Raw genomic sequence first — 26,647 nt, forward strand, 5'->3', positions numbered from 1 at the left:
ACTTTGGCAGGCTAAGAGGTCCATCTACCATAATAAAAGTAAATAAGAGGACATACTGGCACTGAAGAAAAAGTTACTTTTTTTTAAGAGAGTCATAACTATCTCAGAATCAGTTGAAGTAATTATACTTATCTGTATCATCTGAATTTCTTAAATGTAACAGGCCCAGTTAGGAAAAATAAACATTGGAAGAATGATTAGGTTGAATTTGTTCCTTTATAATGTGACAGCTCAGCTACAGTTATATCCACAATAAAGCCACTTTTCTGTTGCTATAGTTTCTGCACCACTGGTTCCTTCTCCAGTGTGTGTATCATATAAATCAGACAGATCAGATCAGGTTCTCTCCTCCCAGGTGCTGAACTAGTCTGCCTGGCTAAAATATATATTGTCAGAATGCATGGAATCCATTATGGAAGGTATGACAGATTTTAAGATGATGATTTTTCCTTTTCAATCCGTTTGTTAGAAGTATCTCACTTTTTCTTCTTTTAATGGCAAAGTGTAAGTAAGAAGACTATACCAAGCTAGATTGTTCTATTTAATCTCAAAGTCCATGTGTCTTTTAGTAACTTGTTTTTCAAACAGCTGTTTGTGCTCCCCACTAGTACTTTTATCCTATTTATGTTTTAGAACAACCCTCTCAACCAGAAATCTTACATCAAGCAGACTTCCTGGAAACAGAGAAGCTACAAATGGTAAGAGCAGTGTTCTTCCTCAAAGTTATGTGCCTGATGGTTGCCTGAAGTCCCTTTGATGGCAAGAGGTGATGGGGTGAGGCTGAGAGCAGAGGGTGTGTGTGTGCACCCCTGACTGTGAGAGATCACGATCTGTAACCAGGCTGAGTGCAGAGCAGTTTCCTTCCCACTACTCTGTTAGCCCTGCCTGATTCCGCAAACATCCTGATCTTAGACCCACCACCAAACCCTCTTCCAAATTTAACCTAAGCCTTACTGATGGGATTTGTCCTATTTTAAAAAAAAAAAATGTTCAGGCTAAACATTTGAACTTTCTAGAAATTTTTACTCAAAGCAGCATAAGCAAAAATAGAATTGCAGTAAAACATAGTGGAGAAAAACTGACTAATTCCTATGTGCTTTGCAGCTCGGAGAATGTGTTGCAAGAGATAGTTATCCCAAAAGCAATGTTACGTGGTACAAAAACGGCAGAGTTTTGCAGCCAGTGGAAGAAGGTACGTTTCAGTAATGGCCAACGTCCCTGAATCCAGAGAGCGGTGGGTGCATTAAGAACTGTGTGTGTACGAGTTGCTCTAATTTAGTCTAATGTATTGCGCCTTTGAGGAGAATTACTCATATGGAAAGATAAAACTGGAGGGAAACTTCTAGGACTTTCAGAGCACCCAGCCAAACCATATGATTTCTATCAGTTTCGGCTTTAAAACCACATCATGGGGAGGAGGGTTGTCTTGGTTAATGCTATTGCAAAGCTATTATTGAGCCTATGTAGCTAGTAGAAACCTGTATCTAATTTCCAACTTGTTATAAGGTATTAACTGTCTCAGTTTCACACCTGTCTAATATTATGGCTTGGACAACATAGATCATTGTCTGCTTATACAGGTATTTATTTTCTAGGATATTTAGGAGGAACACTTTTTTTCCCCCTGTTGCAACCTTTATTTTGACAGGCTGATAAGACTACAATATTTTACCTTCGATGAAATAGAGAAGGGTTACAAAACTAAATTATAAATATGATTCTAAAAATTGGTTTTGCCAGTACTTTTGGCCTTTATCTATCTCACAAATTAAGCTGAGATTTGTAATATAAAAATGCACCAGTTTTCAATTAGTTTTTTGTTTCAATTTGATTTAAAATGTACAGTATGTTAGAAGGATGTTGTTGATAAAATGTTCCTGGTATATGTCTGTGGCAATACTAGAGGAAAACTGTTTGTAAAGTCTCTTGTGTAATTTGTTGTGTTGCAGCCTGATAATAACTACAGAACAGGCAACAAAATGTAGGAAAAAAGTTGCAAATTCTATCTGTGTGACACTGAAATGGTATTTCCTTTTCAGCTGTGGTCATAAATTTGCAAAAGGTTGTAGACAGATCAACTGGACTCTTCACCGTGACATCATCTCTTCAGTACATGCCAACAAAGAAAGATGTGAATGCCAAGTTTTCTTGCACGGTGACATATTATGGGCCATCTGGCCAGAAAACAATACATTCTGAACCAATTGTCTTCGATGTTCACTGTAAGTTATTACAAAACATCTATTGCTGTATGAAGTCTACCTAGGGGGAAAAAGCAAGATCAGAGGTAGTTTACAAAATTAAAAGAGACATTGCTGCTCAGCTGTCGAGACGGTTTCTTCAAAGGTGGTTTGCAGCAAGAGGTCCAGGTACATTGTCTGTGTAATTTTTACTTATCTTCAGATTTATCTGAGATTTATTGCTTTCCAACAGTGGAATACTGAATATTAAGATTCCATTGACAAGAGGAAAGTGGTAACCACTAAACGTTGCAGTGAAACAGGCTTTTCAGAACTTTGACAGAAGTTAGAGTGGCTGATTAGTGACTCTCTGTGCCCCCTGAATTATGCAATAAATACACAATACAGTTTTTAGTATACTCAAATGTTTTTCATTTTTGCAAAATCAGCACCAAACAGCTAGTGCTGGCAGACTACCTTCCACAAAATATAATAGCTTCTCTACAACTGTAAGATGCTGATTTTTACATTTAAAATGTAGCGTTTGCATATTTTATATATTGATAGTACAGAATTTGTATAAATATATACAGCTTGCCTAAGTCCTAAAGCAACTCTCTTACTGTGTTACTGACTGATGTGGAAATCATAATTCTCCTTTGAGTAAAGAAAACAGACGGCTGTCAAGGAAAGGTCAGAGAGGGTGGTAGCAGTTAGAGAAGGCGGAAGGGGCATTTCAAAATCTTGTAAAATGACACTTCTGAAGGACTGTAAAAGGCAGCAGGTCACAGCAGAATGAAGAGGAACAGGAGATATGCGTGATGCTCAGTCAGGTGTTATCTTTCTGTACACTTCAGGTGATATCTCAGCTTATAAAAGCCTCTGTTTGGGGAGTGATGGGCTCTAATTATGCAGTCCAGACATCTAATAGGGCCATAGTATACACTGTGTAACAACTCTGTAATCCATTTGAATACAAAGGGAATTAGCAATGCAGACTGGATTTCTGCAGCCAGCAGGTGTGCTCCATTGCCTTGAAAACTAAGTGGCAGGGTATGTTCTACCTACATGATTAGTTACTTCTCCTTCACATGTAAGGTTTGTTGAGCAGCAGAATAGGGGATCCGTTTTGACCTTGGTCAAATCAAATCAAACCCCAGAGCAGCTGCTGCTTTGTTTCACCTGGAAAAAACAGTGAATTAAGGTCACCTTTTCACCAGCTGTTTCTCCACAATGACAACTGGCAGAACTAATGGAGAAGAAAACCTCTGGGGTAGTAACATTATCCTTTGAAATAACATAGCTTTCAAGCCTGAAGACACCAATCCCATTGCTTTAAAGCTAGAGATTATTTTTAGGTTTTGTTTTTGTTTTAAAGTTGGGTACCAAATTTCACCGTTTTGTTTTGGGTTTTTTTCTGCCATCTGTGGAGCCCCATGCCCATGAATAACTCCTGATGTGAATGGCAGATGTTCACAGTAATGTCACAGAAGGGTAATCACCAGAAAACACTTGTTGCTGCTACTTGCCAAGAGATGCTCTGCTATCTCCATTTCCCCACCACTTCCACGCATTAGGCTAGTTCACCCGTTGAGGATGAGGCTCTTGCAGATTTCTGTGATGCATGTACTATGTGCATTTGCGATTAAGAACTCCTCAACGTGAGGGGAAAAACAAGGCTGCAGAGCACTGCAGAATAGTCACTGCACCAGATATTACGTGCATTCTGTATTAAAGATTAATGTTTGCTAGACTAGCTCTTTTAATCCTGGTCTAGGAACACACAATTTCATTAAGATAGTTCTTTCTCCAGAGATGGGCAGTATCTTTGTACTGTTAATTAGCTGACAGTGGGAGGCAGGCCCACCTTTCAGTAGCCCTTCAGTACTGAAAAGGCCTCAAGTTTATCAACTGTATTTGGCTTTAAAGTATAGGGTTACCCAGTTCCTCGGAGTATTTCCATTTGCTGCAACTTCTATTCCATACTCTGCTTAAACGCATATCCAAAGTAGTTTTTGAAACTCTTTATTAATAGATGTCCAGAGCTTCAACAGATGGATCTCTTGACTGATATTAGTTGATGATGACATTTGATTTGGTTTAGTTTTTAATTTGGTTCAGTGATCCTAATTAGTTTATTTCTCTGTATATGTGGTTTTTTTAATGAGTAAAATGTAATGCAGATTACAAAACAAAAAAAAAGGCAAATTCCAACTCTTAAGAAATGGAAGAAGATTTTCTTTCAGACTTTTTTTCAGATTGACTGTCAAAACTATATGTTTTGCATCTCTGAAGCAAATAGAAAAAAAATCATAAAGACAATGTGCTGTTCATACTGGTGTTTAATAGCCAGTTGACATGCTGGAAGCAGCCAGCCGCTGTAACCTAGCATAAGAAGAGTAGTGAATTAGCGCCTGCCATGCTGGGTGCTAGTTGGAAATGGATCACTTGGCTCAGCTTGCAGTAGTTACCAGTGCTTGACCATGGGCTCTGGTTTGCAGCTGTAGCAAGCAAGCTTCTAAAAGTAACATGAGGAAAACAAGAGAACTCCTGGAGCTGGATTGTTAGATGGTATCTCAGATATCTTAATTATTTAGCCTCCAGTTGTATTGGGCTCTGCTCAGTGTTAATCAATCTAAAAAGATAATGTTCATCAGGCAGACTTTCCAATCATGCCCTGTTGTTAAGCATCTGTCTTGTTATGAATAAACTCATTTATGTAACAGGTTAGACTCAAAGACACTTTATATTCGTGCTGCTTCCAACATTGTAATTTTTCTTGATATTATGCAGAATTATGTCAGTTGTGGCCGTAACAGGTGTGGGATAGCAGCATCCATTTACTGAATAATTGCCCTTTGGTGCTGGCTCCCAGAAATTTGCTCTTGCAGAAAGCAGATACAAAGTCTCAGGTTTACAAAAGCACAAGGTAAGATGGGCCAAGCCAGGGATGTGTGCCACTGGGAGGCAAGATATACCTGCACCAGGCTGCTCCTGTTTAGTGAAAACAGGGAGCACATTACTCATGCTAAGCAGCACTCTGCATTGCATTGAACACTGTGTCTCCCTGTCATCAGGTTTTGTCTTCCCCAGAAGGGTGACTTGTTCAGCTTAGAGAACAATTTAATTAGTCTTTTGCTATTTACTTCTGTAGATTCATTTTTCTTTTCCAGTTTAGAGAATTAAATTAAAAATTTGCTCCTGGTTGATTGCAGTAGATAGAAGGGTAAGATATTCTTACAAGAAAGACTGGTGGTTTGCAAGAATGCAATTCTTGTTTAACTGTGTCCATTTTTAATTCATTTCTGTTGATCTCTGTGGGAAAACCAAATAAAAGTGCTGAAGTCTTTCTCATTATAATTCGTCCCTTTTCAGTCCTGAGACAAAGCCTAAGCAATTCCAGTTTATATCTAGACACCCTTTTTCACACTTGCTCACATACACTTGACAGAAGGAAGGGCGAGTTTCTACAGCAGACTAGCTTACCAGGCAAGCCCCTGAAACTAGTTTTTTGGCTCAGCAGCCGCCAAGAGTGTAGGTGATTCCTGGATGGCTACTTCACAACACTTGTTGTATTCCACACTGGAGGAAAGGCTGGACTTCCCTTTCCTTTGCAGGTAGAGCTGTGCTTCAGCGTTGAAGGTAGTGAGATGGAAGGAGGGAGGATGTGGCTTGTTGAGGCCCCAGTACCACTCTTCATGTGGGGAGGAGTGAGATGCTGTGCCAGGGCTCTCAGTCATCGAGAGGCCACAGCAGAAAGCAGCTCCTGTTATTGAGAAACCTTGTAGCAGAAGACAGACGTGATGAATGCCTTAAGGGTTGGAAGGGCTGTAGAGTGCACACTTCACTAAACATACAAAATCAACTGTCAGGCAAGGGTTTCTCTGCTGTGTAGATTTTTTGGTGTGTGTCTAATAAGATGCACTGTACTGTGTCTTAATGCAAGACTGGCATCTTTGGTGGAATCTTATTTTTTTTTGGTGGAATTTAATTTATTCATTGAAATTAAAACACTGAGCATTATCTGTGATATTATTTGCTTTAATTTTGTTCATTTTACTTCATTTTCGAACAATTCTATTTAGGCTTCTACTTAGAAAGAACAGCGTCTATTAAGGTATACTCTGCCTTAAAAAAATTACCAAAATAAAATGTAAGTTATAGTTCAACTTCACTGAACATGACAGAAGTACGTTACATTTATAGTTATGTTGACTATGTTAAGGGTCCTATTATGCTCACCAAATTCATCTTCATGAAAGCCCGTAGTGATCAGCATATAGAATAGGCTGAACACAGTTGCTTGGTTCATATTTCTTTCTTTTTAATGCAAGAAGGCTATTATCTACTACTAATGTAAGGCGTTGAGAGCTTCAGTTGTTTTTCTGATTGCTGCAGTCCTCCAAACAATGAGCTTCACAGGGGACAAGTTAATCCCTCATAATGAAATCATACCATGAAACTGTTCAGGGTTTTTTCTTTTAAGCACATGACATGGTTGTAATCATTGCTGTCTCAGTTACAGGTATTCTGACAAAGAAAAATGAATTTTATATCATATGTCTTCTTTGCTCTTTCTTTACTTGCAAAAATACATCATTTCTTTTATAAAAAGATCTACACATGCAAATACCTTCACTTGCTTGATGATAAAATCACATACTCTTCAGCAATGAGTATCATATGCATAGCGTAACTGTGTATTTTGCAGAGGCTCTTATATATGTACATTATTTTCACAGATCCAACAGAGAAGGTGACTATTAAAGTGCTGCCACAAAGTAGTACCATTAAAGAAGGCGATAACATCACTCTGAAGTGCTCAGGAAATGGCAACCCTCCTCCACAGGAGTTCCTGTTTTACATTCCAGTAAGTCCTGCCTTGCTGTCACTGCGTAGTGAAATATTCTGTATCATCCCTTCCTACTGACATTGCTGTGTGTCAGTGTATACGTGATTTTATAGCAAATGAAGGAATTTAATGCAACTAAAACTGAAGATAGACATCAGCCATTACGTCAGACTCTCTGAGAACACCTCAGCTGAGTTGGCAAAATATTTTGAAAGAACCTCTCCTTTGGGTGTGGTTGGGAGTAGATTTTTGAGGTTTGGACCTACTAAAAATTGTTAGGCTTCATTTCCCTACATCAGATGCTTTGCTAAGAAGCAGTTTTGACAACAGGGATTAGGCAATTTGAATAAAATCGCCTCGTCTGTTGTCATAAGAGCCAACGATCCAGCAGTGAAAATACGGGAAATTCAGTCTTCTGGACTTTCCCTGGTGAATCTTTTTGCAATGTCTTTTAATTTTTTTACTTTTTTTTTTTTTTTTGGTTGCATAACAATAAGATCCAGTGCAACAGCACAGGAGAGAGCTTAGGACAAATCTGTCAAATGTGTAAGATGCAAATTGAGAAAAATAAAGGCATTGGTTCCATTAAGCTTCATAGTATTGGTGAAACCCACAGACAGATGTGGCTTTACATTCTAAAATTCCTGGTCCTGCTTGCCATATCTTGCTTCTCTCTCCTGTTTTCTATCCTTTTTTTTTGTTCCTACTTGCAGTAGTAAGCAGAGTTGATCTTGCCAAGAGAGAGGCCAAAAGCAGTGGCATTCTTTCAGGTATTTCAAAAACTGTGTATTGCCCTTTGAACATATTCCGCATCTACTTTGCACTCCTGGCATGTTTGAATTGCTGAAGAGCAGCGAGGGAAACAAGGTGCTGAAGTCCTCTTATCTCAGAACAGATATTTAGATTCAGTGAGTCAACTTAGGAACTCACTATATGCCAGGGAAAAAAATGTCTGGTATCTGTCCGTGCTCTACAATCACAGTGGGTGAGCTAAACACCCACCTTTGTCTTATCTTCAGTCCCCTTGCTACCTGAGACCAGCCCTTTCTCTCAGGGAGAGCTGGAATTGGTGATTTCTTTGCAAGACTCAAGGGTATCATAAACTTCTTTCTGGATTCAGAGACATGAATTGAGGTTTCATTCTGTACTTGTTTCTAAGTCAGTCAGTTGTAGTCAGGTGGGAACTGGACAGCCAGAAAGCAACACTTGCTAATTCAAAACACCAGTTTCTGTAGGTCATGTACATCAGTGAATACACTATATGGAAAGAGCAAGGTTTGTTTTTGCTGTTTAAAAATGTGTAGTGCAGCACACTTCGTTTCATGTTTTTTCCTAAACTGAATATATCGTTTCAGATACAGATTTAGAAACATAATTTTTTTTACTGTTGTGATTACTCTAACAGTCTTATCTGGAGCCTGTTTCAGTCTTTTGCTTTCTTCCTCTTTTCCTTCTGCTAAACTTTAAGATTTTGTATTTTAATGTCCTGTTAAAATAAGTTAGTCATTCAGTTAAATAGTAAGCTTTTAATTGTAGGTGTTTTCTAAAAATATGTCGTTACGCAGGAAATAAACCTTAAAATTACGAATAGGCAACTACAATTCAATGATACTGTGTCTATACATATTTTGGAGTATTTTAGGATCCTTATAATAATAAAAAAACTCAACAAAAATGAAAGTTTTTAGGGGGCTTGTTTACAAGAAATATTTTGTTTTCCATCCACAGGGAGAAGCAGAAGGTATAAGAAGCTCAGATACTTATGTTATGACAGACGTGAGACGAAATGCAACAGGAGAATACAAGTGCTCTCTGATGGACAAAAGCATGATGGACTCCACCACCATCACTGTGCACTGTAAGTGATTGCATTTTGCATTCCTAGTTAGGCAAGAAACCTACCTGGTACTGTCTGAGATGGCCTCTCTGCTTGACTTAGATCAGTCCAGTTAACCTACAGAAGAACTGAATGATGTGATTGATATAAAGCGTGTCATGTCTTTGGGTTTGTTTTGTTTGCCTTTTGTTTGTGTTTGGGTTGGTTGGTTTGTTTGTTCGTTTTGTTGTTTGCTTGGTTTTTTTGTTTTGTTTTTTTTTACTTTTTTGAATGTATTTCTGTTTGAAAACCTTAACTTTCTCAACTCCATGGCTTAGATACAGATTCACTTTATGTAACCTTTGTATAGTATATGGTATTACTTTACTATCACATACAGTGAAAATTCTGGTGTTTTGTGTTTCACTCATGTGAACATATGTATGGAAAATTATTCTACTTCCGCTGTGTCTTAGAATATGCTCAAAACACACAAGCTGGCTCACAGTCGTATTGCTGAAGGTCATCATTCGTAGTCAAATTCACATAGTCTAACATGTTTTCATCTTGCCTCAATGAGGTTAACATGTAAGGAGTCTAGAGAAGAGTCTTAGGAATTTGTTATGTTCATATAGGACAAGTTGCTTTTTTCACTTTTCCCAGAATAGTGAGAGCTACAGAGCTCAGTAAAGTTCCTGTAGCTAGATACTAGAGTATTTACACTTTATCAGCACCACTTTCAAAGCAGCCATTGAACTAGCTGAACCATTGGAAGCAACGGTTGCTTTTCAAGGGTTGATTTTCATCTCTTTATGTGAGAAAACAAGAGCAGGAACTCTTTCAAACTTTGTTCTACTGTCACAGGCTGTGACATGAGATCCAGGCCAATGCTACCACATTTCTCGTAAAAACATTGATGGTCTGAAGTCTTCCCAGTAGCATAAATACCTTTAATAGTTTACAGGTTCAGAGGGACATGAGGGGTAATGAAATTTAAAGGCTTCCACAGTAGTTATACTCTACATAAAAAGAAATGCCAGGTTTGTATGCTTGTTTTTGATTTGTTTTTCTTAAAATATGTACAATGCATTCAGAATATATCTGTACCTGAATAATTACACTATTACATTTAATGGATATTTTGCATTTAGTATGTCATCTGCTGTTTTCCTACCCACACCTTCTCTTTGCCAGGAGCCAGGGTATGTAAGGTCTGAAGGGAGCTCTGTACTGCTGCCACTAGCTGCCTAGTATCAAAGGCAGCTTGCTGGGAGTTTGCTGTGATATAACTGACCCTTTTATTTTACTCCAAGTGGATTGCATGTCTACTTGTACTTCCATAAATAGTTGCTCTAAAGAACGACTTCCTTAGCTCCAAGTTATTTATAACAAGCCAGTTTTCCTTTCTCTACTATTTTGTCTGCATGTCAGAAGAGCTTTACTACACGAGAGAACCATGTATTTTCTTGACAGAAGTCTTTCCAGTGTTGGCAGTAGTGCAGTTATTCAGAACTCATAGGTACAATCTAGTATCCTACTGCTTCTCTTCACTTAGAGTTCATTTTGTTTTGTTTTCTTAAACACCTCTATCTGCAATAAATCTGTGCTTAAATGAGGTACAGTGGCCTGGAGTAGTTCTGTAATTCCTGAATGCCCAGACCATGACCTGTCTTTAAGCTACTTCCATGTCTTGACTTACGCTTGTCTAAAGTGTTTCAGCAGCGTGTTTAGTTGTGAGAATTCCTCTGAAAAAGTCATAAAACTTGTGGATGCTTTGTAATATTTGCTTTCATCTTTTGCTTGCTTACTTTATATTAATTTTCCAACATAGCTCAGTAATTTTTAGTGCTTTATCCTTCTAATGTACTTAGATATTTTTCATGTTAGATCATCAGATTTTTTGGGGCCTCCATGATGTTTTTTGTCCTTCAAATACTACTTGTTAACATCTATCAAATCCTACTTTTTCTCCCTCTTCTGCTATACTACTTACCTTTTCACATATGGATGAATATTCTTGTCTATGCCATTGTGCTGAAAAAGCTTTCATTCTGAGTCAAGGCTTTTCATTTCCTCATGTCTCATCTTGGCACTTCAGATTTTTTTTTTTTATTTTCACTTTAAAAAGAAAAAGCAATACAATATTTTTAATTTAAATATGTGAAACGATTTATAGTATTTTGTTACATTTCAACTGTAGTGCTTTTTCCCAAACAGATTTTATTGAGCAGTATAATTACACTGGTTCCTTTCAGTGTCTAGGTAGGGAAGGCTTCATGCTAGTATGAAAATGCATTAGGATATTATAGCCTTTAAGTATTTCTGTAGCAGAAAAATACCAAGCTCTTTTTTTCCAAGAGGAGTGTAAATTATGAGATTCATAGAAAGCTGAAAATTAGCATTAAAGTATCTGAGTTACCCATAATGTTTAGGGAAATATGTTATCTATAAAACAAATTGCGGTGGGAATAAAGAGTTTCTTCCTTACCCACAGAATATAAGGGACAAACCAGAAAAACTGGGCTCTTGCCCCTCAGAGCAGGTACAGAATCTGTGCAGCAAGGTCCTGGTTTAAAGTCCAGCAGAACTGAGTGCTTGTAGTTGGCATGATTTGTCCCTCAACAGAGGGACCAACAGAACAGGATTTATGTTGCGTGCTTGGTTTTTTACACTAGGTTGTTAATTTTCTGCCACCTCCATTCCTTGAGTGATTTTGCCCAGTATCAAATGAGCAAACCTGGTAGAGGCCAGGAAGGAGAAGACGGGCAGAATCTGTTCACAACCACTTAAACTGCTGTAGAAGTACAACCCATGCAAGGCAAGGAAAGTACCTGGAAGGAAAGGACAAGTGTATCTTGCCTCAGCTATAATGAAGCTGGTGACTGTTCCAACTCACAGTCCATTTTCTTTATCTCTTGCTATAATTATTTCTGCAGGTATAACCCCATATAGAGTAGGTGTCTGGAACTTCCTCTTTGTGATGCTTTCTGTTCTGCTAAAATGTGTCTTCTGGGGAAAAAGGTTTGCAAACCTTCCAGTAAATTAAAGGTTTTAGTTTTTCTCCATAGGTATTTTTATAGTCTTTTCTTGTGCTACAGACACACCGAAAATACAGAGGAAATCACATCTTGAATGTTCCATGAAAAAAAAAAAAAAACAAACTATTTTCAATATATTAGAAGTTTCTGGTTGCGGGATAGTACGGGGTGTTTCAAAAAGATGGACCAAATTTGAAATCACCATGCTTTGAAGATGGGTCCATCTTTTTGAAACACCGGGTATTTTTGAGGAGTTCAGACTACAGACAAGTGCTGTGCATAGTTTTCCCAGTTGCAGCACAGTATTTTACTACAGGCCCCCTTTAAATGCTGTATGTATAATAGAGTTTCAAAACTGAAATGTTTGCTCCAGTCTTCCCCACATTAATTCCATACCTCTCTCCCATGATGTGGTAATACATGCAGAATGCACTCTTTGCCTCTTCCCTGTGCTATTTGGTATGCAAAGACAGCACTGAAATCAATGTAAGACTTCAAGTGAGACCACACTAAGAACTAGCATATATTGAAAATGGTGTCTGATGAGAAATTTGTTTATGATGAACATTTCAAAGACAAACGGGAAATGTATGGAAAACTCTTGCAACAAAGTTTTTCTTTCAATGTCAGGGAAAAATTAATTTTGACAGTCTTCTGTATGCAGGAAATATTTTCTCCTCATACTTCTATACCAAGAAGAGATTATTTACTAATGAAGCATGTAAGTTGAAAGGTAAAAGTATCTACATCACATTTCTTTATGGACCCTACAGATAAGCTGGCAGAATATGACTCCAAATCAAAATAGAGTTCCTAGAGGGGATCCTATGTCAAACATTAGCTTAATTCTGTACTTGCCTCATAAATCACCTTACAAATACTGCTCTGTGCTATGCAGTTTATCTCATGCACTGTAAATTTTCCTGAATTTCTACAGCAACCAAGACTACTGTGTGAGAGGGGTTTACTCCCAGTTATAGCACAAAAAGGGTAGGCACAGAGGGGACACAGGCATGCTACCCCAGAGGAAGACTGGCTTAAGGATTGATCTGGGCTCCATGTCAGCCTTGCTTAAGATGAAAGCCAAAAATCTAATATGTGAGAGGAATTCCTCCTGTATGGTCTTTGGTGATATCTTGGGTTTGAGGTGCTACCTGGCTTCAAAGAACAAAAGGTTTAAGTAGATGTTGAAGGAAAGTCAGCTTGAGGAAAACCATAAAATCTTAACTGTTTCTTCAACCACCCATCTGCCTTTGTAGTATGTGCTCAAGAGCAAGAAGAAACACATCCCATGCACCACCTGAATCTATATACAAATGCTTACTGGCTGAGTCTTGTCTTTTTTTACCTTGTCAGTTGGGTTGCATTTACTTGTTTGGGGAGGCAGGGGGAGAAATCCCTGTAGGAATACAGAAACAAAACATTATACCGTTTCTCTCTTTGGTAAGATCTTTGCTTTACTTGTCCACAGATGAAAGTATCATTCCTGTGACCTCTTGGGCTAGGCATTAGACTCGCGACACAGATGATAATGCAGACTAATAGTACAGGATGGAGCCTAGTTGTTTCCTGAAGTTCTGCCTTTAATTACAATGGTGTTCCCAGGGCAACCACTGAATGAAGCCAGTAGCTCAGTTTGCTGTTTTGTTAAGGAAAACTCACTATTTTCCCTTTCCCCTAACAACTGTGATTTTGCCCTAAGCTTTTTGTAAACTCTGCTTAAAAGCCAAAAGGATGTTTCGCAGTCCTTTTCCAGCAAGTACTGTATTTGTAATAAAAATCATACAGGCTTGCCTTTTGAGTCTGTGTGCGCATCTGTGATCATCATTCAAGCAGGCAACTTGGCTCACAAGCAAGGGACTGTGAGAGGGGAAGCAAAATAGAGGTTTAGCTTGGCAAACTCTGCTTCAGTGTAGGATTTTTTTTATTTTTTTTTTTGGGGTTTGTTTGTTTTGGTTTTGGGTTTTTTTTGACAAAGAAATCTCTAGCCTGCCAAATCCATATACTAAGAAAAATCTAGAGCAGTGTTTCCTGACCTTCCTGTTACTGGCTCTCACCTTGCCTTGTGTCAAACACATCTATCACTGACTCTGCAACTTCCCTGGAGCTAAAACAGGTCAGGCAAAGCTTGGACTCTTGAGTGACACAAAAATGGCTTTTTAAGTTACAAATTAAAACAAACAAATGAAAGGCCCTCATGCTCAGCTCCCCAACCCTGTAATTCAGACCCCTCGCCGCTTCAGTCAGTATGATGTCTCACACACCCTGTATTGACTATCCTCATCCTGTCCAGATACTGAGTCTAAAAATCAACTTGTTTTATGAGAGTTGAGAAAGTTACCACTCGTCCTCCTATCCTTTTCTCCACACTTACAGTTTAGGTTAATCTGTCCCACCTGTGCAAGTCCTGCCCTGATGTCATTTCTGCTTGGCCCTTAGCAAGCTGCCCTCACAGCAGTCTGTGCTTCCCCTTTCAAGATGCACATGCTGCTGTCTGAAGTACCCCTTCAGCTTCTTGTACCTCCTCTGTCATTCTTTCAGCAGTACAAGGGGAAAAAAGTGTATCCATTTGTCTAGTGATTAGTGACTTTTTGCTTTTCCTTTTAGCCTGTAATTACAGTAAAAATGTGAATGTTCTGCAGTGCCTATTTTAGAATAATTCTCTCTTCTCCCTTACTTGTAAAATTGATTTAGATTTTATTGAATAACTGAAATCTTTAATTTAAGGAGTGCAATTAGTCACATTTTCTTTCCTGGGTAAGCCTTTGAAATGGGCCAAGCATTCTGAGATTAACATTTGACAAATGTTCTTTTCACCCCAGATTTGGATTTGCAGCTTACTCCAAGTGGAGAAGTCACAAAACAGATTGGAGAGGAACTGCGTGTGTCATGCACGATTTCTTCTAGTAGAAATGCAACCGTGTTTTGGATAAAGGTCAGCAATTCATCTCAGTGTTCACCTCTTCATATTACTGCTGCTACTTCTGTGTTTTGAAAGGAAGCAGTAATTCATTGGGCTTTTAAAGAATATTGTTAAAATAAGTCTTACAAATATTGCTAAAATGAAAGCTACTCAAGCTGATGAGTGAAAATCAGTTACTGTAATTGATCCAGTTTTCAAGTGGAGAGAAGTAATGCCTACTGTGATGCCAATATAACCTTTTTAAAATGTTCTATACAAGGCTTGAGAATCAGGTCTCTCTAAGAAGGAAAGCCCATTTGGAGGAATTTTGATTCATAAATTATTTTCTCAGAAGCAAGGCATGTTGAGAAGCTGGATGTTAGCAACCGGTGTTCAGTGGCTGGTAGAAAAGGTAGCTACCATAGAAGGTGGGGTTAAATTAAACTTATACTGCTGGAAACTAAAAATAATGATACCTGATGGTTATTTGGTAGCATATATTGATCTCATCAGCCTGAGCTGTCTCTGTCTCAAAAAACTTGTACCACTAGTGGTTTTTGCCAGCCCACTAGAAAAGCTCAGAACAAACAGTTCATCCCATCTATGCCCTTGATTTGAAAGCAAATTTTTTCAAGAGGGGGGAAGGTGGCTTATATAAACCTCCAGTAGCTTCCACTTTTCCTGCTGTTATGTTGCTGTTGGTTATTTCAATATAGTTATTAATGGGGGAAAGCTTTCAGAGTGAGGCTCTAATCTACCAAAGCATGTGAAAAATTCTGTTGATAGTAGTCACATTTGTAATTTAGAAGTTAACATACTCTGAGTTAGAATTCACAGGGATTAACTCCTTACCTTATCAGGACAATATGAGAATGCAAACAAGTCCATCATTTTCAAGTCTTCAGTATCAAGATGCTGGAAACTACATCTGTGAAACTACTCTCCAGGAGGTTGAAGGGTTAAAGAAAAGAAAGACACTTAAACTTATTGTTGAAGGTAAGGAAGCAGGTAACTGTGATTATTAATTGTCTTTTTCAAACAAAATTGTTAACTGTAATATTGTTCTTGTAGGAAAACCTCAAATCAAAATGACGAAGAAAACCAACACAAATAAAATGTCTAAAACAATTGTCTGCCATGTGGAAGGTTTTCCCAAACCAGCAGTGCAATGGACAGTTACTGGTAGTGGAAGCATCATAAATAAAGCAAGTATCCTTCTTATGACTTTATTCGCCAAAAGATAGTGCATAAGAGGTGTGATTTAAAATTGGGGAACATTTCCCAGATAGTGAGATTACATAAAAAAAAAAGAAAATGTCTGTTTCATTTATCTAAGAGGTTAAGTGGCAGCTGTAGTTACATGGTACTTACATGGATGATTTCTGACTATAAAGATCCTTTGAATGGAGCAGGTGAAGGCGCAGAAGATCCACTGGCTACAAGCCAAAGCTGGAAGGAAAAAGAAAAGCTTAAAATTGACATATGCATTTTTAAGTGAAGGTACTTAGTCGTTTTATCTGGGTAATGTGGTGATTTTGCCATTGCATAAAGAATTTACAAATAATGATGGAACTATAGAACTTACATTTGAAAGCAAATGGGTACTTGATGTAGGCATTAACTGGGTGAAATGTAATGAGATGTGGCAAGTACAAGTTAGAAAATACAGTCAGTATAGTTCCTTATGGGATTTGCAGTTTTTATCCTAATTTTTATAGTCATTTTTATACGGTTATAAAACTTTTTATATGGATAGCAGGAAAAATACCTGAAAAATAAGCAAAATGAAGTATTTTCATATTGAATACCGAATGATGTGCAAAGCATTGCCGCATTTTGCCTCAGTAGGCAAAATAAATGAGGCAGCTATACAAGCAGTTAGAGACTGGAAGTACAATGCACGGCGCTCCTGTAGATTTAATTATTCCATTAGGTTTTGCTTTAATCCTACAGGTATTATGTATGGCTGTCAAAATTTGTCCGTTTATTTGACGTTAATAGGGCAGGAATTGTCTTGAAGCTATATAAATGATTGAAAATAATGATGTGCAGCAAATTTAAGGAATAACTTCACATCCTTATTACAGTACAGATACTGCACGTACTACTAGATACATGTAACTTGGCAAAATAATGCTTAGTGTGGAAACAACTTGGTATTCTGGAAAGCGGAAAACTTTACAGTGATTATATTTCCTTATAAAGACCTAAGTGAAAAAGAGCAAGCTGGAAATAAATGAGAACTTAGAAGTTTGGGGTTGTGATTTTCTTTAAAAATTTTGGCATTCAGAATATTTTAAAATAGTCAAAAGAAGCAAAAGCAAATGCAGAATGTGGTTAACTTTCTCAAAAATGCCTTACAATGCACACTATACAAATGTAGCTCTAACTGGATATCTTGGCCAAAGTGTTTTCTTGCAGATATTCACATTAACAAAATAATGCATTATTTCTATTGTTATTGTTCAGAAAACTGAAATATTATAGTTGAAAGTTATTCACCTCTGAACATTTTCAGTGTGTAATACAGGTAATGAATGTGTTCCTTGCATTTTTCAAGAACGCTAATCTTCATTTTTTGCCTTTTCAGACAGAGGAGACCAAATATGTTAATGGCAGATTTTCCAGTAAAATTGTAATTGCTCCTGAGGAAAATGTGACTTTAACTTGCATTGCAGAAAATGAGCTAGAAAGGACTGTGACCTCCCTGAACGTCTCTGCTAGTGAGTGTCTTGTAGAGACCTTTTCCTGAACGTTGTAGTTTTCACATAAAGTGCCCACACTTCACACTCATATGAAAAGTAGGTCTGCACTGTAATGTTGATACTGAGATATTTGACCTTTTTGTCTTAAGTCAAGCAGTTGTAAATCCACTCTGGATCAGTAGTACATAAAATGTAGTGATTGCCTTCTGGATGAAGTCACTTAGTCTCCATGACTTTCTTAGCTAGCTATCTTATGTGTGCCGTATATTATTTAGAAAAGTAAATAATATTACAAAATGATACTGCAAAGTAATAGTACAAAAATATTGGGAAATAATACATTATTTTTGTAGACAAAAGTCCTAATTGATTACTAAATTAACATCATCTTTTGGGCCCCAAATTCCGGTCATTATTATTATTGGTATGACTTGATTCGGAACAGTGATCAGCCATATTGGGCTTTGATCAAATGCCAGTTTTCAATGATCAAAGGTGGTGAGAAGCTACAGTTTGTGGAAGGGTAATACAGAAATATTCAGTCAGAAATATTTCTGACATTAATATTATGGGTTTTGAATAAGATTCTTCAATTGGATATATTATAGTTACAAAGGAAAGACTTCTGCTTAAAGATTAATTACTTTGTTTGGCAAACACTGCATTAAGTTTCATTGTTTCTGTCATTGCTGCAAATAGGCAATTAAAGGTGATATCCAGGTATAACACATTTTGGTTTTAATTTAATTTTAACATATTTTTGTTACAGTAAGTATTCCTGAATATGATGAGCCAGAGGATAGAAGTGGTATGTATGGTTTTCTGTCTCCATAACCCCTTGTGCTGATTGTCTCAGCTCAAGACCTATGTAATGTTATTGAACAATTTCCACAGTCCCTCGAAGTTGGACTTGATTTGAAATAATTGGTGCCATGATTAATTAAGAATGTGACTTTCTTGAAGCTTTAAATATGTTTTTAAGAACAATGCCTGCTTTTTTTTTTTTTTTTTTTTACTTTCTGACCCCTTTTTTTGTTTCTAATGGAAATTCTTTAGAAATGGTGTAATGCTTTACTTTTATCATAGGTGACCTCATTAACTTTTCTTCTTTGCTTCAGATGACAATAGTGAAAAGGTTAATGACCAGGCAAAGCTAATAGTTGGGATTGTAGTCGGTCTTCTGCTGGCTGCTCTGGTTGCAGGTGTTGTCTACTGGCTCTATGTGAAGAAGTCAAAGTAAGAATTTATGGAAAACTTGATACTGAAATGAAAAAAACAATTCATAAATGGAAAAGTATGCTTACCTGTTTTCCTTCCTGCAGCATTCCAGTAGTCTGAGTGGGAAAAAGTTGTTACAGTAGGTGAATTTAATAGAGAAAGAAAACTTGGTACCTCTGATGGGCTTGTCCCAATATTTAACAGGACTCATCCCCTGGAGGTTGGGCTTTGAGACTTTTCCTAGACCATCACCTGTAATGAGGTTCTGTTTCCTGACAGCCAAGTCTGTGCTGATTCTTGCGTTTAAATATAGTACCTGCCACTTAATTGTGGGATGTTACCTCTGTGTGGCTTTACTGGTACTAGTAACTGTCTTCATTTAGAAGTCGGGTAGTTCATTTGCTTTAAAAATGGAATAAATTGCAGAATCAGACTAAACCATCTCAGTGAGAAGACAGATATTTAATTCATTTGTTCATATATGCTTTGAGATAGCTGAAGTAAAATTGGTAAAGACCTTGTGTTGCTGAAAAACTAGAAGCTATCATCCAAATCAATACGTATTAGCCATCCTAGGCATAGAACAGGATTTGGCAGTGAGTCCTGCTTGCTTTCAAATTTCTTTATTACCACACAGGCTCACTTTAGAAAATAAACTGGATGATGTCAGAAAGTAACCGTGTTTCTCCATCCTTTTAAAGTTGGCCATGACTATATGCCATTTGGCCTTATCCCCGTACATTTGCCTCCAGGGAGAACTGAGGACAGGCTTGATCTCAGAAAGGTTGCTTACAGCTGCTTCTTAACAAGAAAGATTAAGGCAGTTATGCATAACATGCACAAATCAGTGCAGGTATAGAAGCAGTCTTAAAGTTCAGTTGTTCTTTCTCTGACCTTTCATTAAAATTAGGTCAAATCAGGTCTAAAATATACCAGCAGGATTTTACTATGAACAAATGTGTTTTCATTGATGTGAAAGTACAAGAAGGAATTCTCCATCTGCTTGCAAATATTCTTTTTTGGATAATACATAAGGTTTTTACTCCAGCCATAACTGAGCAGATTTCGGAAGTTTTTCAAATAAAGACTTGCTATAAATTACCCAAGCACAGAACCATGTTCAGATATTATACAGGAAAAGAAAAGATTGCAAAGCTTACGCTTCTTTTGGTAGAAATTAAAAAGTATTGCTAATGTTGAGCTCCTCCTCCCACACTTGGCTACCAGTGTAATAATGCCTAGAATAATTTTATTTCCTCTTTCCTTTTGAATGTGAGAGCATGGAATCACAAAGCTGTGATTCACTGGTTTGGGTTTTTTGGAAGAGGTGATTTGGGGATACAGAGGGCAGGGAAGGTGACTTTTTCTGTACCATTGTGTAGTGTGGGGAGAGCTAACGAATCTTGGCATATAACATATCCTTTGTGGAGCTGAGTTTGACTTTTTCAGCTTCAAAGGTAGGATACAGTGTATTCTAAATGAACAACGACTTGTTTTTCTCATGCTCAACTTCTCATCTACAAGCTTAGGGTGAAAATTAGAGCTCGAATTAATTAACCAGGTTCACTGGGAACAAAATAAAAATCCCTTTATAGTTAGATAATAGTCTTTATATTTGAGACATGGTTGCTGGCCTCTGAAACCCTTAATTGATGCATCATCACTGACAATCACATCTTCTCAGCATATATTTAAGTGGACCTGTTGTTACCCTCCCAGCGTTTTGCACACCATACGTGCAAGAGGAAGCAGAGTGTCAGTACCCATTCTGATAAAGTTTTCAGCACCAATTACAGCCAAGAAATCAAAGTAGACCTTGCAAAAAGCTCCTTACACTTTTAGACACAACCTGTGTCTGATGACAGTCCCTCCATCTCCACACAGGCCAACAGTTAGTAGTGATTCTTTGAACCCACCCTTGAACAGTAACTCACCTAATCTCTATCCACAAAGTGACGCCAAAGGAAAGTCTGAGAAGGCAGCAGCACAGAACTTTCCAAGTCTGCCGAGGCAAGAAAAACATTACTTTTTTTCATTATTGGTGTTGTGGTTTGTATAATCTTCTATTGTCTTGTCATCACACTAAGTAGGAATTATACTTGTAACCTTGAAATACATTCACAATAACTCACTTATGTAGTTATTCATTTCCTCAGCCCCACTTGATGCAAAAGCTGATAATTGCCACATATTCTTTTCACTATGAATATTAGCCCATAAATGGGGGACTCATCTGTATTCCACATCCTGCAACCAGCCCATTTGAGTAAAGAGTGGAGGACACCTACCCCAGCATGCTATGTTTCTCCTTCATCTGAGCAGAAGGCCAAAAACTTTTCTACAGCTTTCTCCTTTTTCCAAAAAGGATATTTAAAACCAATTTGTGCCAAGCAGAATATAACTTGCCACTTCAGAATCTTCCTAATATTTTTGTGTCAAACCTCACTCAAGTTATTCTAGGACACCCATTTTCAGTAAATCCTTCATATATATAATTTTCACCTTGCCAGAAACAGGCAAGAACACAGCATAAATTATATGTTTAGAATTAAAATAATGCACCCAGCACCCTGTATCCCTGCACTTTTTGCAAGTGGATTGGACCTTTGTCCCATGTTTGCTCCTTGGGTCTGGAGGTGCACAAATTGCAAGTCACATGAGGTTAGATCAAGGTTAAAAATGGGGTGAGGGAAAATTCAGCTGGGCATATTGAAGCACAGTAGCTGTCTTAAGATTGTTCATACTCTGAGCACACCAAACTCTTGAAATTCATAGGTCAGAGTAATCAAGAATGTTACTAGTATCTCTAACACTGAACACTTGAGGCATAGTAATTCTGCTTTTCTGATGTTTTGTAGGAAACTAGCATATGAATACAAATGTGGCAGGCCAAACACATAGGAAACTTGCTGTATGTTTCCAACAAGACTCAGCATTTGTAGTTTTTCATGCAATTCCCTTGCAGAGAAAAGAGTTTCAAATATCGCTGAAAGTGCCAGTTTATGTCAGAAAACTTCTATAAAAGTGGCACAAATTAAAAAACACTCACTCATCTATTGATAAATGGAATATTTTTCTAATATCTCTACCTTTTTTTTTTTCCTACTGATGGGCATTTAAAAATAATTGGAGGAAGTGGAAGGCAAGATAAGGGTGAATAGAAAGAGCCTGCAGATAATCCAGATTTGGATGCGTAAGACCTTTAGTTCCTTGAAGATCTTTTGCAACAGTGTAGTTGAATGTCTAATACGACTTTCAAAAGTAATGCAACCTTTAATGAAATTCATGGCTCTATTGGGTATTCTCTTACCCATCATTATCACAAGCTTGGGGAGCAAGGACAAAGAACACTGCAGAACTTCTTCCTTAAATAGTATTGGGGACTGAGGCCTAGACTTGTGAGAATTAAATAAATCAGGATTAAAAACCAATAACAATTTCTGGGTCATCTATATGCAGTCTATATTTACTGTACAGTAGGCAAAAAAATGGAGATGGAAAATGGTCTTTATATTAAAAACAATGTTATGAACAGCATCTAAACAAAATCCATTAAAATAATGGCCCCTCAGCACACACACACACACTAAAGAAAACTAAAAAACTCACTTGGATACGAGTTACAGAGAGATTTTGATTAGGATTCCCTGAGGATAATTATTTTCCTGAAGAGCAAGCATAGATAAATGTAAAATATGAGCCATAATTTTAGCAAGAGCTTGGAATGATCCATGTTTTACAAATGCATTTAAAAGAAACAGTTGAGAGACATAAGTAAACTCACCTTTGCAAAACCAACTTCTCATTCTTCAGAACAATATACCCAGAGCATGCTGAAGTATGGGCTCTGTGGAGCTGTAGGTAATGTTGAAGTGTGCGAGATGGCCTGGGCAAAGTGGGCTGTCTTGCCCTTTTTTGGCAAATCCTCAGGAATATTTCATCCATTCAGACCGAGTTGCCCAGCTGCTCAGGTATCAAATTGCTCTTGAGTTGCAAAGGGAGCAAACTGGCAGGAGTTAATGCACCAAAAAAAAAGTACGAAACAACAGTTGTTGAGTTGTTAAGCTCGCAAAGGACCATTTCTCCTGTGCGTCGAGTCACCTCAGGAAGCAACAGAAACCACCTTTTGAGCCATTTCTCTGTTACAAACCCAGACCACGTCTGTGGAGCCCTGAGGATTGGTGCCGTGCCAGGGCGGCCAGTTCCTCTGCTTCAGCAGAGCGCTGCCAATGGGTCACACTGCTGCAGCTCGGTGTAAAATTACTCTTCTGTCTCTTAATAACACTATTTATATAGTACTAAAAAAGGCAGCACTATCGCTTGTGCTGAGGTGGTGAATCTGCCTGGATGTCAGTATTTGGGGAACCAAATAAAAAAAAAAAATCAGCAAGATCACTGAACCACTAGAATTAAACTGCTGTATTTCTGTCTCAGGCACTGAGAATCTAAATCCGTCTGATTGTCAGACATGAAAAACTGCTCCTCTCATTTCAAGCAAGCAGTATACACCGTCCTCTAAAAGAGATCTAGATTGCCTCCCTCTTGCCAAGTTTGAGTGCTGCCTTTTAAAAATCTCCCATTTTCACCCATTTTGGCTTTAGGAAAATAGAGCTGACATTTAGTGAGGGGAACAGTTCATTGAATGCAGAACTAAAATAGAACACTTTAATTAGGCTGAAATTGTTCAATGCCTAAACCTGGGAGGTTCTGCAACACAATCAGGTTTTGATTTTTGAAGACCAGTAATGCCAGTTCCCTCCACTGTTAAGTGTCAGGTCATGTGAAATTCAGTCTGCTTGGCGCACTGTAAAACTCTTGATAAGAGACTAAAAAGGGAATCATGCTGAGCCATGCCAATAGTCTATCCAGTCCACTCTCTTGTCTCCAAGATCAAACATCAGCAGTTACACGAGGGCAGACATGCATGCTGCTGCTTTCTCCCATCCAACTCATTTCAGCTCAAGGTAATTGCCCAAGTCCAGATTCTTTCAGCTTCTGATCTCTTTCCCTACTATCTCAAATTTTGTAAGACTTATTTATGGAACAGATTCATCAGCCACATGACAAGCCAAATCTTGTGCTCTACCTAAACCAAACATATTTTTTTTCATTAAAAAAAAAAAAGAAAAGTTTTTTAATTTTCAAGAGATTTATTTATTTGGAGGGTTGTTTCTTTTTTACTAGGATTAAAGAGATCTGGGAAAGATTATTAAGATCACAGAAAGTCAATCCCTACCAAAGCACTGAGTTTTCTTCTTCATTCCATCTTACAGCCTTTCCTTTTGTGCACATCACGTGTTTTAGGTTTTGAATACCAGAAGAAAGTTACTTCACAATAAAAATTTACCACTGTAGAACAAGTTACTTTGTGATATCTCAGCATTTTATCAACTATATTTGCCTGCAATAAGCAGGAGTTCAGGTCTCTTCAGTAAGTGGGTTTTCAGCACAGATACCTTCCTCTCAGCCACACAAACATAACAGAGGCATTCTAGAACCAATAGTATAAGGTAAATGCAGCTTTGGAGCGTTAAAACTTGTAGCCACTCAGAAAATAGCCTACACTAAAATCAAAATGATTTTGGAGTGATCCCAGTCAGTATAATCGCTGGGATTTTGGGCCCGGAATCCCTTTTTCCCCCCTGGCACTCCACCTCCCAGGCTGCTCCCCAGCCCCCAGAGCAGCATTTCAGCAGCACTTGCAGAGGGGTTGAGGGTTAGGTGCACTTGCACCCCATCAGCAGCTCTCCTGAGACAAGGACTAAACCGGACTCTTTCACCAGTACCCATCAACTCAGGGCACAGGTGGTGCTGAGCCACTGCTAGCGGCCTTTGCTCAGATGGAGGATGTGCACAGAAACACCCCCCCCTAACAAACATTCGGCTCAGCGGTTTTGGGAGGTACATACCTGCATGGTGTCAGCGTGACATGTCACACAATCTCACCAACCTATGTCTTCATTGTATTTTGCAAGTCAGTGTCACTGCGGGTCTATGCCCTGAAGCAAAGGTGAGAAAATGCATGAATCTGTCACATCAGACGTTACTTTTCTGTAGAGGAAACAAATTGTGCATCAAGAAAATGTGTATCCGATAATCTGCTTTGACACAAGGGATTTACTTCGTCCCACACTCAAACACATTTGCCCATTTACATTTTAAAAATTGTGGCCTTCAAAATGTTATCGCAGCGCTGCAGGAATCTTTCACCTTGGCAGACAGTAAGGCTTCTCACACATTAAATGAATGGCTTAGTGGTTTTATTGTGCTAAGCTACACTAAGCACTTAACAACTCATTAATTCATCTCCACTACTCGTATTAAGGAAAACCTGCTATTTTAAATGAGGCATACCTTTTTTTTTTTCTTTTTCCTCCCCTTCAAACATTTACACAATCTCTTCTTTACCCAAAGCTTGTCAGTCATAGCCAGCACAGATCTGGAAGCCAGAGTGGGGTTTTTTTCAGTGTTGCCAGAATTTCCTTTATTTTCTTTACAGTTAAAGAGCTTCCGCTTGGCACAGGCTCTGAAAGTCAATTACTACAAGTACACAAAAGATTGCTATGTTGATCAAGATATCTTAGCCACATTTGTAACGTTTTAGTATGCCTTAAAGCAAACTGTTGTTTATTGAAGCAAGCTACACAGTCAAGAAATGTGAATCTGCACAACTGGTCTAACTTTACTAAATGTCTGCTAGCTCAGAATGATTCTGAATTCCCCAAGAAGTAAAACAAACCAACACAGCCCTACTGCAATACTGACTGTGGTACCAACACCAGTGGGAGAACTGGTTCTGTTGCCCTGTTTACAAACACGCAAGCCTATTGCTCTGCTCAGAACAGACGTGTAGGAATTTTCGATATTACTGAGAGGGCAGGAGACAGTGTCATTAATGTGAGGATGCAACAAAGCACTGCAGGCATGCAAAAATGACCTGTATTTTTCATTATAGGACAGCATCAAAACACGTAGACAAAGATCTGGGAAATATAGAAGAAAACAAAAAACTAGAAGAAAACAATCATAAATCTGAAACTTAAGAGAAAATGTGTCAGTCATCATTCCAGGTAAGTGTTTCGTATTGCAGTGTTTAATCTTTGTCCACCATTTCTCTATAGGAATCATAGTGGCAGCTTGGAGTCTGTTGCTTACCTTTCAGAGGTTAGGCAGCAGGGTGATTTTAAGTGGTGTAGTATTAGGACAGACAGACTCAAGCTCCTGGCCAGTTAAGAATTCATACCTGCATACTTAAAGAAGCCTGACATTCAGACCTAAGTTAGTACTTGGCTTTATTTTAATCCACACACCTGGGATAAAGAAAATGCGAAGTTGTGTAGTATTTCACCATGGTATATGTTTGTGTATGCATATATGTATGTGTAGAAAGAGTATGTTTAGGTATAGTTTAGAAGGTTTTGAATTATTACTCGAAACATTCACAGTAACTTTCTTCCCTTACTAGAAGCAGTAGTTTCTAAGTCCTTTGTCAGCTTTATTCATCATTACCGCAAGAGGCATGAAACTTTCCTTAGAACAAAAATCATTCTTTCACTCAAGATTTCACATACTCATACTACTATCGATTTTATCTGGAAAGGACACTGAATATTAAGTTAGTAGCAATGCAACAGGTATGAAAGTTCCCCAGCTGGGATCCATAGGAAATAAACTGGATACACATAAATAGCTAGATGCAGAAGTTGTATTAGGAATTCCAGGAGCATTACAAAGCACCAACAGCACCACCCGGTGTTCACATATATATACACCACTGCTACATATTTACATGCCACTGCTGCGTCTCTTCCCTTAGTACCTGAAGTGGGGGTTTAGACCATTTTTCTGACCAATTAAGGCCATTTTAAATTAGCACTGTGGTAGCACAACAGTGTGGAAACAAGGTAAGCGTATTGGGATTTCCTGAGTTAGTGGT

At 38.1% G+C, this 26,647-nt stretch overlaps 1 protein-coding gene across 1 annotated transcript in view; it reads left to right on the forward strand.

Moving 5' to 3' along the window:
- The window catches only part of ALCAM (activated leukocyte cell adhesion molecule), a gene marked incomplete at both ends in the record, with an annotated part of 119,517 nt that extends 93,763 nt beyond the window's left edge, over positions 1-25,754 (forward strand). Inside the window, 12 exons of the mRNA XM_080363400.1 lie at positions 634-698; positions 1,105-1,192; positions 2,040-2,222; positions 6,923-7,050; positions 8,761-8,890; positions 14,709-14,821; positions 15,649-15,784; positions 15,860-15,997; positions 17,383-17,511; positions 18,263-18,301; positions 18,612-18,729; positions 25,667-25,754. Coding sequence (XP_080219526.1) covers positions 634-698; positions 1,105-1,192; positions 2,040-2,222; positions 6,923-7,050; positions 8,761-8,890; positions 14,709-14,821; positions 15,649-15,784; positions 15,860-15,997; positions 17,383-17,511; positions 18,263-18,301; positions 18,612-18,729; positions 25,667-25,754 — 1,355 coding nt within the window. The remainder of the gene's footprint in view (positions 1-633; positions 699-1,104; positions 1,193-2,039; positions 2,223-6,922; positions 7,051-8,760; positions 8,891-14,708; positions 14,822-15,648; positions 15,785-15,859; positions 15,998-17,382; positions 17,512-18,262; positions 18,302-18,611; positions 18,730-25,666) is intronic.
- Positions 25,755-26,647: the final 893 nt, after the last annotated feature.

Source organism: Nesoenas mayeri, assembly GCF_963082525.1.
Source record: "Nesoenas mayeri genome assembly, chromosome: 1".
Lineage (NCBI taxonomy): Eukaryota > Metazoa > Chordata > Aves > Columbiformes > Columbidae > Nesoenas > Nesoenas mayeri.